At 42.7% G+C, this 17,224-nt stretch overlaps 1 protein-coding gene across 4 annotated transcripts in view; it reads right to left on the bottom strand.

Moving 5' to 3' along the window:
• Nucleotides 1-17,224, bottom strand: part of LOC145433493 (myosin-binding protein C, cardiac-type-like) — a 37,332-nt gene that overhangs the window by 10,059 nt on the left and 10,049 nt on the right. For 3 of the 4 annotated variants that reach the window (XM_080310609.1, XM_080310612.1, XM_080310610.1), the window contains 8 exons: nt 16,821-17,031; nt 14,353-14,457; nt 12,086-12,274; nt 10,542-10,654; nt 9,095-9,293; nt 3,469-3,557; nt 3,215-3,407; nt 1,807-1,951 (listed from right to left, as the gene is read on the bottom strand). In XM_080310609.1, the coding sequence (XP_080166735.1) occupies nt 1,807-1,951; nt 3,215-3,407; nt 3,469-3,557; nt 9,095-9,293; nt 10,542-10,654; nt 12,086-12,274; nt 14,353-14,457; nt 16,821-17,031 (1,244 nt within the window). The remainder of the gene's footprint in view (nt 1-1,806; nt 1,952-3,214; nt 3,408-3,468; nt 3,558-9,094; nt 9,294-10,541; nt 10,655-12,085; nt 12,275-14,352; nt 14,458-16,820; nt 17,032-17,224) is intronic. The other variant, XM_080310611.1, reaches the window with a different exon arrangement.

Below are 17,224 nucleotides of genomic sequence, written 5' to 3'. Positions count from 1 at the left end.
TCTGCATTTCAGTTGTTTTTGTTGTTGTTGTTGTTGTTCTTCTTGTTGTTGTTGTTGTTGTTGATTATTATTTGATTGGCGATTATAACGCAAGTGGTATTGTTCGCCATTTCAGTGAAGTGACAGCTTATGCTATTTAGTATACACTATATATACACGATATCTAGCGACGACTCAGGCCACATAACGCCACAATGCTGAAGTACATATTGATGTTTTTAACGACGAGAAATGCATCAACTGGGGCAATCAAATGATATAACAATCCCATAGAATCAATGCCTTCCGTCGCTTTGCCACCAATTTAGACGAGGACTTGCAAGGGAATATAAGCTTACGCCTTAACGGTCTAGGCCAGACCTGACAATGTATTCTGCGTGGGAATATTACTACGTTGATATTGAGCAGAGTGAAAAACGGGTTTCTGTACTTGCTACCGATATTATCCCAATAACAAGTTATATAGCAGTAGCCAACACCCCAATCGCACGGATTTCGTTTTTATGATACAGTAAACATGTGAAATCAAGATTGACACCGTACGCCTGCGAGAATTTTTACATCAGACAACGATATCAGTATCATTAATTGGTTGAATAAGCATCATACGCTGAATACCTACACGTAGCTGCCAGCGCCATACATAGAGTGGTGCGGAGTTGACATGCAAATAATTTCAACCAAAGATGTTATAATGACGTGAAAAATGGTAATCTATGAAAAAGGTTCACAGTGCAGAACCTACCAAGGTTCGTTTGTGAACGTGAACCTCTAAATTTCTGAGGTTCACACACAGAACTCGAACGTGAACCTCACGTTCACACCATCCCTAATCGCTTGTTTATGCATTTTTTAACCATTGTTGATTTTTCTGATAACCTTCGACACGGATGACAATACGGACGATATTGGTGTTTTAGTCGGAATGGGACGTATTCAAAACGTACGTATGCGATTGGTATTTACGTCATCAGTATTAAAACAGTATGTTCGATCCTGCTATCAGCCACGTCATTAATAACATAAGATTATATCGACGCTGTATCGTCACAGAGACTTGCAACGCTCAATCTACCCCTGGAAAATAATACACGCAATACAGAAGAGGGGTAAACGGGAGTGTTGTTTATGAACTGTTATCAAGTAATTTAAGAATTTTCAATAATTATGTTCTGTCATAGTATCGTGTCGCGATTTGAACGGGTGAAATGGAATAATGGAAGTGTATGAGTTTGTGCGCTGCTGTAGACTGCAATGTAAGAGTGGTAATTAGGCAGCGGTGGTCAGAAAGTCTTTAATCGGATTCCAAAATCCAAAGAAAGGATGTGCTACCATTTATTACTCAAATGAAAGTAGGATCAGTTATTTCAAAGGCATACCAAGTACTTGAATTTAGTAAATAATTGCCTTGAGACGCAATCATGTACCATAAAAACAAGTTTGAAATAGTGTGCCAGGCACTTGGTCGGTTTTGCCAATCGAAGATTACGGCCGATTTGCAAAGTTCCTAACCGCAAATTGATGTAACCAACGCAGGATGACTTGCAATTCTGTGGGGAGTGTTGCAAAAACAGCTCACTTGTCATATTCGTGATTTATGGGCCATATTACCAAGTGCACGCGCCCCTGAAAGTCATTGCACGATGGAAGAATAAAAGACTTTCCGTATATACTCGTAACAATCGTTCAAATGTACGTAAGACTAAATATAATATTCCTTGACTCAAAAAGCGAAAGTAAAGCCAGTGTAAATAGTTCACGTTTCTCACTAAACAAAACCAAAAGCAAGCAGAGTTATCCAAATACCAATCATCGCTCCTTGTGTCACGCTTCTCCACCGCGTAACCGATAATGTCCGTGTTGCCGGAGTCGTTCGGTTCTTCCCATTTCAAAGACGCCGAGTTGCCAATGACTTCGACAAGTTTCACCTGACGGGGCTTAGACGGGATATCTGCAACAGCGAGGGTTATTATCGCCACGGGTGACCTCCGCACACCCCAATTTAGCTAAGGATAAAATCGCAAATAACAAAATTAGCGCTAACAAGCTTAACCGCTCCCGATAGTCACGCGTAAGTGACGACGGTACGCGTTGACTTGACAGGATCAGCGTTCGTGTTAGACTATCTGACATATCATCACTACCCAACTGTGGATTATAGGAGCGAAACACCGTCGTTTGTCCAGTCCAACTGTGTGTAAGCGACTCGTTGCATTTCAGCTCGGATATTTAAGCTTCGGACATGGATATAATCGCGTAGAATCAGATACAAAGCGCGCTATCGCGTTCCTGCACTCGTTCGTCAACCTAATTCGTATTGTTTACGTAAGCAAGCTATAGTGTATATTGGAAGTGGTCGAATGCCACAGGCAATATAATCTGTCAAAATCCGGAAAATTTAGATCGATGGATACGGGATCGAACAAGGGCACATTTTGTGCGTATCGTTCAATTTTACAATGAAATCACTGCGACGCCGTACGAATTCCGCGTATTTACCGAACGGTCTACCCTACACAACCTTTACCTCCCGAAAGTCTTTATACGCTAGAGGGGATCAAAGAATAGCCACTCTTGCTACAAAAGTAGAAGTAGCATACGTATAGCAATTTCCAAGATACGTCAAAACTACTTCAAGGGGAAGTCGCATACTCTTACCCGTTAATCGGACAAGTCTACTTACGAAATGGGAGGGTCCATCTTCGCGACTAACGCAATATGACTAACGTCACTGCAAATAAATACAATCTTTCAGTTGCGATGATACAAGAGCTACTTCGCGCGGTTCTTGTGACAATTTCATTCATAAAATTGATGCAAAATTATTCCAAAACTACTCTCTATTTATAAAAACATAAAGTGTGTGATGTAAGTATAGTTTTACCTAAAACCTATTCAAGCAGAAGAGAAAGTTGTCTAACAAACATCACCACTTCAGTGAGCAGTGCAAGTAGGTCCACGTGAGTACTCCGAAAAAGTAGAAGTACTACGTCACTGACCAAGGGATATTCCAAATGTCACTGGCTAGGTGAGGAAATTGTTAGGTTACCTAAAACCCCTGCATACCAAATTTGGCTCGATTCCAACCAGTAGAAGCGAAGTTAGAGCAGAAAATGTTGGATTACAAAAAAGCATTTCTTCAGTGACCACCTCTGATATTCACAACCCCGCCGATGAGACGCGTAAAGATCGCCTAATACGGAAATCAAATCACCGATCACTGCCACGTCGATATGCGCCGTAACCGCGTCCTCTCCCACGCGCAATTCGAGATGATAGCGCCCGGAATCCCAGCGCTCAGCCTTGCGTATGAAGAGCACGGTCGAGTCGGGCGAATTGCGCACAGCAACGTGATCCTCCAACGGCTTGCCGTCCATAGTCCATGTTAAAACGGGCTTGGGTTTCCCCTGCATCAAAGGCGATCGTGTTATGGTAACCAAATTGGATAAACAAAACCGCGCCAATTACCTGGTAAGGGACGTTGATGTGAAGTTTCTCGCCCACTTTAACTTTGACGGGCTTCAAGTAGGGCCGCGGGATGGATATCTTAGGCTCCTCTGCAACAGCGGTAATATTACTTGCGGGCGAGACAGATGTGCAAACATTGTGGCTGCGCATACGGAAAGATAACGCGGGCTCTGTATTCCTGGGATTCTCGCGGAGCGTGTCGAAAGACAGCCCGTATGTATCTGCCGGACTTATCGCTAACAAGACGCTGACGGTTGGTGGAAATTCGCGCGGTACGCGATCGACATTCAATCCTCGGCTATAAATCCGCTTTATTACATTTTAGTCATGCGAAAGATGGCATGACGGTATGAGATGACAACATTACCGCGCAAGCGACGGTCCGTGGCGTGTGAATGGGGATACAAGTGTAATGTAAGACGCTGGGATGAGAAAGAGAATCACATTCACGAATGACCCCACATATTGATACGCGAATCGTGGATATTGCAACGTATCTGTTGACTACATCGGCGGATGTAGTAAGGTAAATCATTGTTGATCGTACATGAATATTACTGTATCTGGTCGGCAATAATACTTTGTTTATACCAAAACCGGCTAAAACCAAAGGTCGAATCGGGATTGGCATTGATTACTTCTGAGCTGTTCCAATTATATCTCCTGTCGCTTACCTGGTGTAAATCATAACAAAGAAAAAGCCACAAAGTCGCAAATTGAGTTGGTAATGACTCGGAGAATTAGGATTCAATTTACTGATCGGTAACAGATTCAAGTTGTATAAAGGAATGGAAATTACTAATGGAAGAAGACATTGCATTTGGTAGACTTTGAACAAAAACTAGAAAGCACTTTAGCGATGACGCGAAATCAGATAGAATTGCGACTTACAGAAAAATTAACTTTGCATTATTCCAGGATCAAAACTTGAGCCTATACATACCCCTTCCCGGACTATATTCGTCAGCGATTGTAAGAGATCATTTGTCCCGTATAATTTTGTCTTCAATAAACGTAGCTACTGAATTTTCTTCAAGTCACTGAGGGTAGTCTAATAATAATACAAGTTGTGATGTAAAAATTTACATTATGTACCAATATGGCTATTAATTTCAAATAACTGCCAAAGCTATCCATCAAGTAGAAATACAGCGCTATTTGACTTGTGTTTATGAAGGTATAGCTTGAAAAATCCCTTCGGAGGCAGATTGCCAGTCTACTGTTATTTCTGATAGCCCCGTAAGGCTTTCTCATAACTGAAGCAGGATGGCAAATAGTGCTACGAAAATCCGGTGGTCTCGAAACCAGAGAGCGGGGGTTAATGGGGATCAAAACTCGCATTGGGAGGGGGCTTAATCAAGTATCAAGAATGGTCCTACATTTCGAGAGATCGATCAGATTCATATTCGAATGTACCATCGACTGCTTCAACGATGGAGGTGCAATACGACCTTCAAGTAAGGTCGTCTAGACTGGCTACTGGCCTAGCGAGGTATAGCCGCAGAGACCAGTTTTCGAGTCTTTGGTCTGACCCGACCGGGGATTGCACCCACGACCTATGATCACGAAGCCGGACGCATCCCCATTACACTATCTCTCTCAGATTATGATACACTGATAAAATGTTTAATAATACAATATATATGCATTTGACCTACTCTCTACGGGAAAAGAAAGTATGTATAATTGTATATAGTTTAGCTTTCAAATCTGGTCAAGTATAGATAGTTCACACTTGACCGAGAACTGGAAGAAGAGGTGAGTGAGTGCCAAATTCAAATAGAAACCTAGTTTCCATAACCCCAACTTACTGACATGTAGAATCAAGTCACATCAATAAATTATGGAGGTGTTGGTCTCTTCGTTTTTCACGATGATATTTGATGATCAGGGATTCCAGAAATGCGAATCACCTAGTGACAGGCAATCGTATTGTTTTTGCAGTAGGCTACGGGTAGTTTATCACGTAGTACACTCACTGTAAATAAAACCGGCTTAGACTAATGAGCAAAGACATTGTTCAACTACGATATTTTCCAGTTATACGGTCCTAATGAGCTAGTTTATGCGCTCATTATGTTGGTACATGGCGTGTAGGAAGTACACAGAGCGACTACAAGTTCAACTATTCTGTCAATTAGATTATGGCATTGTTATAACCGCCGGTGGAGCTTGTTCGAATTTCCACGGTATTCTCTCATCGTGACAATTCGGTTTAGATAGGTCACGTTTGTGTGTAACCGTCGCTTTGTACGCAGCCAGCATGGTATCAAGATTAGACTAATGTCATAGAGTACTATATGATATATCAACTGCCCGTGCCTCGTAGAGAACAATAGATATATTGATTGATTAGACGCTGACAGCTAGGTTTTATCGCGTCGAACACGGCGATCTACGATTTCTTATCTGCTTTCGTGCTCGTGGTACTCACCATCTTGATGTATTTACGTGGAGATACAATCGCACGCCGTGTCTTTGAAATTGCGAATATCGACCCGTTATCGGACACCGTCTATTTCACGCATCTGACTCGGTTGCAAATAGATTTTGCACGCTCTTGTCATGCCTATGTTATGATATAACGAGCCTCTTATACAAATGGCATTACATCATGGCCATAGCGAGCCCGGTACTATGCTGGTACGTGCGTCAGAGCAGACTATTTGACCATGAGACCTGTCAAGTTGTGTGGAGACTACAAAAAGTATTGGGTGGATTTTGATGCAAATTCGGTCGACCGCGAGATAGCTTTCGTCCTGCCGTGGCAATGTGATGAGAGGATGTACAAATCTGGGTTACGTAAGCGGCAAACTGACGATGAACTTCAAACGAAATTGAACTCGGCCCTTCCGCTGACTGCTAATTGGCAAATTCGCTCACTTAACGGAATGTTAATCCTTCATTGAAAGCTGGTTTTGTTATGCTTTCAATGTGACCAAAGTGTTCGGAGATAGAATGACGTTGACGCTGCTATGGCATGTCGCTTTAAAACTGTATGTTCATATTGTACAATTCAAAGTTTCCTCTCTGTTATAGATAAGAGATTGATGTCTGGATGACGATTGTTGGTGCTGTTTTTGTTGTCGTTGTCGTTGTACTTTTATGCAATCTCATGCTATCTCCTTTCTTGCATGGTACATTGTACATCTATAGGCCAATGTTGGTGTCTGATTGAATGACTACTCCGAGTCGTTTTGGATCCTTCTTATATTTTCATTTTATCGCAATGTCATGATGGCTTGAATTTATCACAATGAATCTCTAACCATGAATTATGATCAGTCCGACTTATTGCACGGACCCTTCACCCTAGTACTTTCGCAAGACGCAATGAAAATGCAGCGAGTTATTGTCTACCACTTTTAAATTAAAGTGTCATCTTATCCTTGAACGTTAGGGAACAATACCCGAGACCTTATAACACAAAACGCATTGATGTTGTTGCACTAAAATAATACAAGCGAATGTATAATCAGTTGTAAATTTTTTCAATGATTTTGGGCGAATACCGTACTCGTTTGTGTTATGGGATTAACGGAAGGGTATTCTCAGTTCATTACTTGACATGTGACTTAAATATAGTTTTTTTCAAAAATAGAACGCGCAGTACATCTCGATAAACCAGGAATCCGCGTGTTCTATGTAGCTGATAGCGAATAAATATGTCTTATATAAATAGCATGGGCTGAATCGGCAATTCCGCAAGAAAGCGATATTCTAATAGATTTGTGGAACAGATATCACTCCAGCTACAATACCGGAATCATATTGTCATCGATTTCAACGCAGATTATACGCGCGGGGCACCGAGCCTCATGAACGGCCCAATTACGGCCTCGCCGTTACTCTAATGACGGATAGATTACGCTGCGCAAGTTCAAGTGTCCTGAATATAAACCGTTTCGTGACCGGGAAATCGAGAAGTCGTGGCGCTATTACACAGCGCGCACCCGTCATTTGCAACGCGAGAATGCGTCGAGAGGTCGTTTTACCGCCTTAATTTCTTCGGCTACGTCTCGGTATTTACATTAGCGGAAACAAAGCACGGGACCAGCGACATCGCCGCGGATATGCGTGCGCGTATGCGGCCGACAGCTTCCTTCTCCTACGCTTTACGGGCACGTTAGCGGGTGGAACAGCGTTTGGGTGTAGGATATCTGGCGTCGCGCGAGATTAGCGTTTGGAAGATTCCCATAATTTGATCGGGCGGTTGAAGGAGGCCTGCCCACGACTAGGGCTGGCCAAGATCGAATATTGAGTGATTCGATTCTGAGTAGGGCTGGGCACAATGATTCGAGTACTCGAATCTGAATCGAGCATTAATCTTAATGATTCGAGTCGAGTAGTAAAATACGATTTTTTCGAGTACTGAAATTATACGCTCCTCGCCACTGAAAGTTAATTTAATCACGAGAATTGTAGTTTCGCTACTAATTTTCCATGTTGAAGCCTTGAAACCTTGATTGGCCGTATCGTAGCATACGAAAGCTTCGGGAATAAATATGAATGTATTATTCACATGTGTTATCATACGAAACATGTAGTACAAAGCTGCGAACGTTACTGGAAATTTCCGAAGTCATGATTATCCCACGACATTGTCACCAAGTGCAATAAAATCGGCATGGTCGAAAAAATACTGAAGTATCTTAAATTTGATGGATGACAGGCATTATATTCTTTCTGGACGCATAAAAGGTTCATATTTGAACTTTGACATATTACATTCTGTTATGACGTCATAATGAGTGATACTCGATTACTCGACTCGACTCGAAGCATATTACGTGATTCAGAATCGAATCACTCCGGTACTCGATTTTGCCCAGCCCTAATTCTGAGTCGGATATTCGGCTTCGGGTCGAGACGAGTATTCCAGTAGCACTCATTATGGCTAGTATGAACGGCGCGGAAAGTTCAAATGTGCACCTTTTATGCGACCACAAAGAAAATGATGCTAGTTCAACATCACATAAAGACGGAACTGATATTTTCACTACCTAGGTCTTTGCAACATATCTTGTATGCTGAGATACGACGGATTGAGGTTTCAAGGCTTCCACAGTATGAAAATAGCATCGAAACGATATTTTCAGTTGATAAAGTAACCCTTAGTGGAAATGGACTTAAAACGTCAGTACCCAGTACTCGAAAAAAGCATCTCTCACTCGTCTAGAATCTTTACAATTAATACTATATGAGGATTCGAACAGTCGAATTATTGTCCCTTGCCTGTCTACGAGACATCGATAAAGTCACGCGCCAATCAATCTTTGATAACAAAAAACAGGGGTGTGTGTACAAACTTCCGACGCAGATAATCTCGATACTTTTGAAGATCACGCCAGCGATCTAAACCTACAGATTACCAATCGCGACAATAACTTTTAGAAGATTCCGTAGACAGATTTCGTCGAACTCTTACAGGATCTCGGTTCGTTTACCGTTACCCGGGCGGAAAAGCACGATATTGAATGCCAACGCCTTAGCGCCGATCTTGATCCATCTCGATTAAAAGATGAAGGCCATATAGACTTGGATTCCGGTGGCGATGGTTCAGGTGACGCGTTGTTTATTTTGATACTACATGTACGCGCGCCGCGATTATACTTTGCGTGCTTACCGACTTGATCCGCGCACACAGTCGGCCCGACCTGCTGGAACTGGCTCGGGCCGGCTTTGTTGATGGCGGCGATTCGGAACTCGTACTTCTTGCAGGTCTCCAAGTTTTCGATGTTGATTTTGGTCGATTTGTTACTCAACAGCCCGTTTTGAACTTCAACCCATTCGCCTCCTTCGCCACTCGCTTTTCTCATTTCAAGCTGAATAAACAAGTGCCGTGTTTATAGTTATCTATTTTCCGCCGCGATATTAGTGGAGTCATTTCCGTGGGGATTTGCCCGCGTTCGATAAGGCGTCCGAAGCAGCGGTGGTCAAAGTAGTGAGCGTTGCTGCTCGAGTAGAAGTAGAAGTAACGCCTTACGTTTCTGCTTAACTAGAAGTTGAAATAGCGATTTCCGAGACAATCCAAAGCTATCTATCAAGTGGAAATAGAAAATGAAAGGTAAAGGACAAGTACTTGCGCAGCCAGTCTCAAAAAATGCGTTTGGCGATTGCTCGCGCGATTTTTGCAGGTATTCGGAGGTAACAATACTTTAGAAATTGCGAATTATATCTTTGCGACTAACGCAATACAACAAACGACACTATACATAGGTTGGATATTCAAATATATATCTGGTTCCCGTGATACAGGGGCTATTTAGCTCGGTTTTTACGACAGCTCAATCGTAAACGTGACGCAAGCACATGTCAAAACTGCTTTCTAGAAATTGTAAAAAGTAAGGAGTTTCGCGTAAAAAATACTCCAGTAGAAGGGAAGGCAGTGTTTAGATACATAACCAGGTAAAAACCTAGTTGAGTGGCCTGACAAAGCAGCAGTACTTAGTTACTGAGCAACTATGGTCTGCAGTATCGCCCGTGCGTTAAGTCAAAACAGGGAACCTCTGCGTGTAAGACAAAGCGAGCTCTTTGCGGCGTGCGAAACTAAACCGCAAATTTCACGGTTGCTTGCTGACGGTCATCTGTAACGGCGATTGGAGGTTGACGCTCGATTTTTTGTGAGATGTTCTCTATTGCCATCTTTCGGTTTGTTATTACAATAACGGCGGGTTGCCGGTTTAGTTTGGGCGCCATTCTCGCCCAAAGGGACACGCGCTACTTTTGCGGCATTAAAATAATAATGCGATCAGCAATGACAGCTGGATAGCGAAGAAAAACGACGATATTCTAGAACAAACAAACATAGTGAGCGCAATCGAATCTTCACAATCTGAAACCCCGCAGTAAGGGGCCAGCTAATTGAAGATTTGACTGATAAGGCCCCAATCAAATCCCGGCATACGTCAACCGGATGCGAAACCGTCGATTTGTTTTGATGTACGGGTGGGGTGAATATAGTAACGTAAATGGCGTGTGATACAAATTCCATTTTAAATTGCTTTATTTATAGTAATCGATTCTCGCAAAGATACCATAGATACGAATGGTCCCTGAAGCTGTTAAGTTACCTTGTAACCATCGAGTCCGGCAGCTCCGATCTCTACTGGTGTCTGCCAGGAAAGTTCTATGCTCTCGTCTGTTGTTGCTGTAACTTTGAAACCAATCGGAACACTGCACGCAGCTGAAAGTATATTCATCGAATATTAGCATTTTGACAATGGTACACTTTATGATGTCGCCTGATTATCCATTTACTGTAGAGTTTGTAGACATATATGGCCGAGGGACACAGTTTATTATCTATAGTCGACACGTGACATACAGCACACTGTCTGTACATGAGATTTGTATGGTATCAATAGTGAAAACCCGCCTAAGAGACTTCAAATGAAATATCAGCCTAATCGTCCCAATGACATATAGGTCAAATCGGCCATGCAGGGCGAATGCTTACCAATATGGAAATTCCCGTCGGGAGACGATACCAGCCGATTATGGTCTACAACTATTCCCTAACCAAATGTGGTCAGTAAGGAACTACTTCTACTTTTTCGGAATGTTCAAGTAGCTTTTGCATATCCTCAAGTGTTTTTCTACTCGAACATTTTGCATGCAAACTATGTACTTTTTACGCATTGGCTTTGAAAAGTAGAATGTAGTTTGTGATAGGTTCGCATCACAACTATGAGTGAAATCGTCACACCTTACGCCTGAAATAGCCCCTGTCTCACCAAAGCTGAGTATATTTCCCAAGATCGTACTCATCGTAGCTATTCGTAATGTCATTACAATGATTTTACGAGTCGCGAAGATACGTTTTGCAATCTAGAAATTTGCAAAGCACACGCAACCCGCGACCAAATCGACCTTTTGGAACTATTTCATTGGGTAGTTTTCAGATCTTTCATTTTCCACTTCCCTTGAAGTAATGACTTGTAATAAAGTAGTAATTCACAGCGTTTCTTTTACATTCACTCTAGTCTAGCAGAAGCGCTGTCTACTTTGACCAGCGCTGTATCTATTCGACTATGCCATTTCACGATTTTATGACCAAGGTAGTTTTCCATCGTCATCAGTGAAATATTTGAATGATGACTTGTGCGTGTCATTTTCACGAAAAGTCATGATATTCAGGAAGTTGAGACGAAACGCTCACGCCTACACTTTCACAAAAATCGCATATCTCAGATAAAGATCGATTCGACAGTCATTTAGAATCAGTCCTTGATTATCCCGCACGCCGCGCGGCGATAATCATCGGTGGCATACGCAAGTGATATTTTGAACCTCAAACTGTGGCATTTCGCGTAATTGATCTATTAAAGCATTCCCAGCTTTGCACTTCGTCCGCAGTTTGATGAGGCGACGCCGCCATTACCAAATGAGATCTTGTCTACACTTTTTAATCACCGTGGTGACGTAAGCGATTCCTTATCTCCTACTGATCTGCGACCACGATTAAGGTTTCTCATCCTCGGGTAATGTGACGAAATCACTTTTATTCTCGAATGTTTGTCGGTTAATAGGTAGCGGATGTTATTTACGACATGACACCTCGAGCGGTCGCGACATCTTATCGACAATCTCAAAACGAGATTAAAGTTCAACCCACCCAACGGCGTGAAGGGCTTGCTAGTGTCGCTCGGTTCGCTGACGCCGACTTCGCTGACCGCTCGCACGCGCACTTGGTATTCGATTCCGTCGATCATCCGGCGTGCCTCGTACTCGGTGCAGTCTAGAGGCTCCGCGTTGAGCCGTATCCAGCGCTGGGATTGCGTTTTCTTCCTCTCGATGACATATCCTGAAATGTGGGGAAATCCGGTATTAATTAGCGCTTGTCGACGCTGTCATCGTTGTTACTCCGGTAGAAATAGAAGTAACGCCGTGAGTCTCTACTAAATTACCAGTGAAAGTAGGATTTTCCAACACTATACTTCATGTGTAATTAGAAAACGAAATGAGTATAAACTAATCGAGCAAGCTGTTTCAAAAAGTATATTTGCGGTATCGCGGTACTACGAATATAGGTGTCATCTTTCGTATATATTATTTACCGTGATACTGGGCTACTAAGATTCGGTTTTATGACAACTTCACTCATGAAAATGATGCAAACCTACACCAAAACTATATTCTGCATTTCAAAATCCACAGCGTTAAAATTTAATGGTTTGCCAGAATAACTGGTCACGCAGAAGTGCGAGTAGTCATGTATGGTCTACTAACGTAGAGTAAGTGGTGAAAGTAAAGGTAAAACCTTTTCGAGGTTTCCGAAAAAGTAGAAGTGGTTATTCACTGACCAGCAGTGACCACCTTTGAGTATCAATTGTACTTCTCGCTTCTGCCGGAATTTATCAAGGAAATGGCACAAGTTCAAGTTCGTTATTCGCGGCATTGACGCGGCAGATATTTATGGGCCCAATTCAACCAGGATATCACAGAAACCTTAGGCGGAAGTTATTGAGTTCGATGGACAACACAATGGATGTCGACAACTGTCGTATATAAAATACGGCCCACCCAGTTGCTCATTCGGTTCTAGCCGTTGTCGTGTTAATAGCATTCTTTTAGATTTATTGGACTCAAAGTTCGACCGATAGGCCGTGAGAACGTTGAGATGCAAAGGATATGGCAATGATTTGCAACGCGCCAATTAGTTTTCGTCATGTGTTTCCTCTACCTTATATCAAGCGATGAAAGGAATTGTACATTATCACATGTCATCTTCACGAGATGAACGCAATCTAAACAGGATACTCGCCATACGAGGCATTACTTGCCTCGTTCGTGTGAAGTCAGGAATACGTCGATACGCTTATTTGGAGTTGGCCACTCACTTGCGACACAGATACGCTTATCCTTATCGATCGATATTACGAGACATAATGCAGAGTAGACACTTGTTTTATCACCCTGCTTCGCATGTAAGAATTGCCACAACAAAGTGCTTTTAAACAATATTTTGATTTAATCGTTAATCAAGCGTTGATGTATTCAAGCATTAGAGGTCGGCCGGATGATATCACATTGAATTTTCGACTGTATTGCGTCAATACGGTTGTAATCTCCTATCTATCAATCTTCCCCTCCTTCGTAAGGCTTACCGTAAGGAAAAGGTATGCTGGATATGCGCATTTGATAATCACGGAATTTCACGGTATCACGCGTGGGATATTAAGACAACTTCAACAATAGTTCTGTATATACCGTGCTATTGCACGACCACGTCGACCGGTAAGATTTTTTCAATGAAAATATAGTTCCAATGCTTCATATCTAGCGTTGTAGTCACAAAACCTCAGTTTGCCTACCTCAGCATCGTAAGAGTTGTCGTACAAAGCTACTATTATTCATGGAACGGCATTTCTGGCAAGTACTGGTCGAGAAATGGTCACAAAGCGCTGCGGCATATAGTCTTAGTCCAGAAATATGGACATTTTTTGGAGGGAATGTAATTGGCAACAATTTCCCTGTGCAGAAAGAATCATACATATTCCAACATTCGGAATATTAAATACTGTTATGGCCAGAGGTGGTCAAAGTAACCGTCTTTCCTACTCAAGTTGAAGTATAACGTGGCATATTTCTCCTCAAGTACAAGTAGAAGTATTGATTTCCAAGTAAGCTATTCCAGGCGTAGTTTTGCCCTAAAACCTGTGATATACAAGTAGAAGTGGTCTAAATCCATAACCACTGGAGTAAGTAGTGCAGGTAAGCATAAACCTACTTGAGTACTGCGAAAAGTACGAGTAATTCGTCACCTCTGGTTAGATGTCATAATATGGGATAGTCGACTCAGAATTTAATCACCCGGGTACTTGGTTTTGAGCAGCCGTAGTTATTGGGAGCTTGCAAATTTAGCATCAACAGCATTCTCACCTTCGATCGGATATCCTCCGTCGTCTGCAGGCTCTTGCCAGTCCAGCGAGCACGTTTCCGCCGTGACATTCGATACGTTAGGTGTCAGCGGAGATCCCGGAACATCTGTGACCATCGACTTGCATTCGTATTTACGAATTAGACGAAATACAACAACAAAACCGATGATAGCGATCTGTTTGATGCCACCATTTATCAGCCGACCAGCTCACCTGCGTCGCTGGCTCAATAAGAACGCCTGTTCGGCATTGAAACTTCAGTTTTTGTGACATAACAAATGTGTCATGCTCGTGTTGATACTGTAAACAGTCGTCGTGCGGTAGGCACATGGATGAGAATGTCAAATTTTTGAGAAGCTCGCTCTATACTCGATTGATAAGTGTTGCGTGTTTGCTGGACAGGAAACGCGGTGTCATTGATGTGCTTTTATCAGGTCGACGCGATTGTTCTTGCGTGGCGGGTCAAACTATCCCGCGCATAACAGTCGTCACGTCAGTGTGAATTACTGTGCTAACGCACAACGCTTTCATTTGGCTATTAGCGCTTATTGGATCATATATTCCATTGAGCGCGATCAGTGTGCGCTATTAAGTGCCGCTCGACCCATTGACCTTGATCACACGTAATCAGGGCGCGAGAACTTGCTGTTCAAGGGATCATGTGCATTGTGCAACGTCCAGCTTGAGGAGTTAAACGACTTCAGAGCGACGATTGTAATGGATTATGCCCCCTACACAGCACATGTGATCAAAGTAATCAATGTTGGTACTCAATTAGAAGTAGAATCTCCAAAACATGTCAAAACTACTCCAAGTGGAAGCAGAAAATTAAGGTCCAAAAGTGCTGAAGTAGCTTATTTAGTCTAAAAAATATTTGGTCCTGGCGTCGCAGAATTTTAGCAGATTATGGTGGCTACTTTCAAAATCGTTTAGGCATATTCGCGACTGACGCCAAATGACTGAGGACACTACAAATTGGTGCAATTTTCAAAAATATATTTCAGGTACCGTGATACAAGGAACATTTTATTCTGTTATTATGACAATTTTACTCATGAAAGTAATGCAAACATATTCCAATAGTACTTTCTACTTTACAAAAGCCAACGTGTAAATAAAAGTAGTTTTGTCTAAAACATTGTTACGTAGAATGAGGTTGTGTACAAACATAATCACCTGAGTAAGTATAGTGCAAGTATAGGCTTAATCTACTTCGAAAAAAGTAGAAGTACCCCGTTACTGACCACCGCGCCGTACGGACAATTTACGGGCAGTCTTAAATCGCCAGGGGTCACTGACAGGCGGCTGCATTGCTTGGTACACTAAATTTGCTTCGACGAATAAAGGTTGCGTTTGATAACCCCGTGCAACTGAAGACTATCTGGGATTTCCCCTCAGACGCGGAAATACGCGCATCAATCATGATCGAATATACGGCCGGGGTCAACATTCACTGCGCGGGGTGGAAAAGCGTGTAACCGCTGATTGATGCATTCGCGCATATCACTGTTCCATTGCTGCAAGAACCCCTTTCGGGGCGGCGGAAATTCGGTGACGTAATGCAAACTCGTCAACGCTATCCCGTTTGCAAGCCAAGCAATATGCAGCGGTTCCGCGCCGTATTACGAGTTTGTTGTGACAACACAACGCGAATTCGGAGATCGCACATGAACCATGGGCCATATTTGTACCAAAATACACGTTCATAGATAAGATACTCCACATGCTCTAGAACTAGATTCTAGAATCTAGCAAATTACAGATTCGAAAGAGCGAAAGGCCAATTTACAATTTCAACGTATAGCGCCGCCTCGGTCGCTAGTAGCAACACTGGCAGTAGAATAAGCATGAATATTCTGTGCACAGCAAAGTAATCAAGAACGCGGACAATATAAATGACTAATAACGGCACAAAGGACACTAGTCCGGCCAATAATTTCATTTTTGGCACAGTAACGTAATTTGCAGCGGTTACATCACAACATATCCGATATTCGATACTGTTCGTAAATTTGGCGCTCCTAAATTTTCACACACGCCTATGGTCAGACCTGTCCACTGATCAATTGATACTATAGGGATAAACACCGTTTGTGTGTTAGCTAAGCCGGTGGGTCCTTGGTCAAATGGATGTGTGACATGATAAAGTGCGCTAAAAGTAGGGTTGGGATTGGGATAGGATTCGATTAGGGATAAGGTTGTGGTTAGAGTTAGGGAAATGGCTGTAAAGGCATGCTCAAATGTCGTGAAACCATCGCTGGTTTAAGAGCAACCCAATTCGCTTTCGGAGTACTCAAGTACGTTTTGGCTACACGCACTACTTACTCAAGTGGGTATGATTTTAAACTACTTCCAGCACTTCTACTTCCAGCTCTTCTACTTCTACTCCTACAGGTTCCATATTCAAGTCATATGACCACGTACGCGCTGTTCAATATTCGAACACATCTCAAAGCACGCAGTTCTCACCAACAACTCTCAAGTGAAATTCGAAGTCATGCCGGCGGATATACTCAGAATCCGCGCCCTCGGTTCCCGATTTGTCCCAAGTGAGCGTGCAGACGTAGAGTGCGCTGTCCGAGCGCTTACAAGACGATATTTCTAAGTGCGTTTTGTTGTGCTCGGTGCTCGTGTTCGTCCATACTCTCTTGCCGGTAGCCTCGATCACTTCGGATTTATCCTGCAAGAGCGCATGCACAAAATCGTTCGCGGATCGCATTCCTTGCTGCAGCTTCGTTACACGATTGTACGAAGCCGCGAGAGGCACGGCTACCGTATCTATTGATTTATCAGATGGATTCTGTCAGGCATCTAAAGTTGTTATCTTCGCGATAATGCGCCGGAAACGATTTTTGTATGTTTTATGTCGAACA

This window comes from Botryllus schlosseri, chromosome 2, assembly GCF_051294905.1.
Source record: "Botryllus schlosseri isolate E-star chromosome 2, Bs_hap1, whole genome shotgun sequence".
Taxonomy (NCBI): Eukaryota; Metazoa; Chordata; class Ascidiacea; order Stolidobranchia; family Styelidae; genus Botryllus; species Botryllus schlosseri.
The sequence above is the reverse complement of the archived record's forward strand: the minus strand, read 5'-3'. Positions and strand labels throughout refer to the sequence as shown.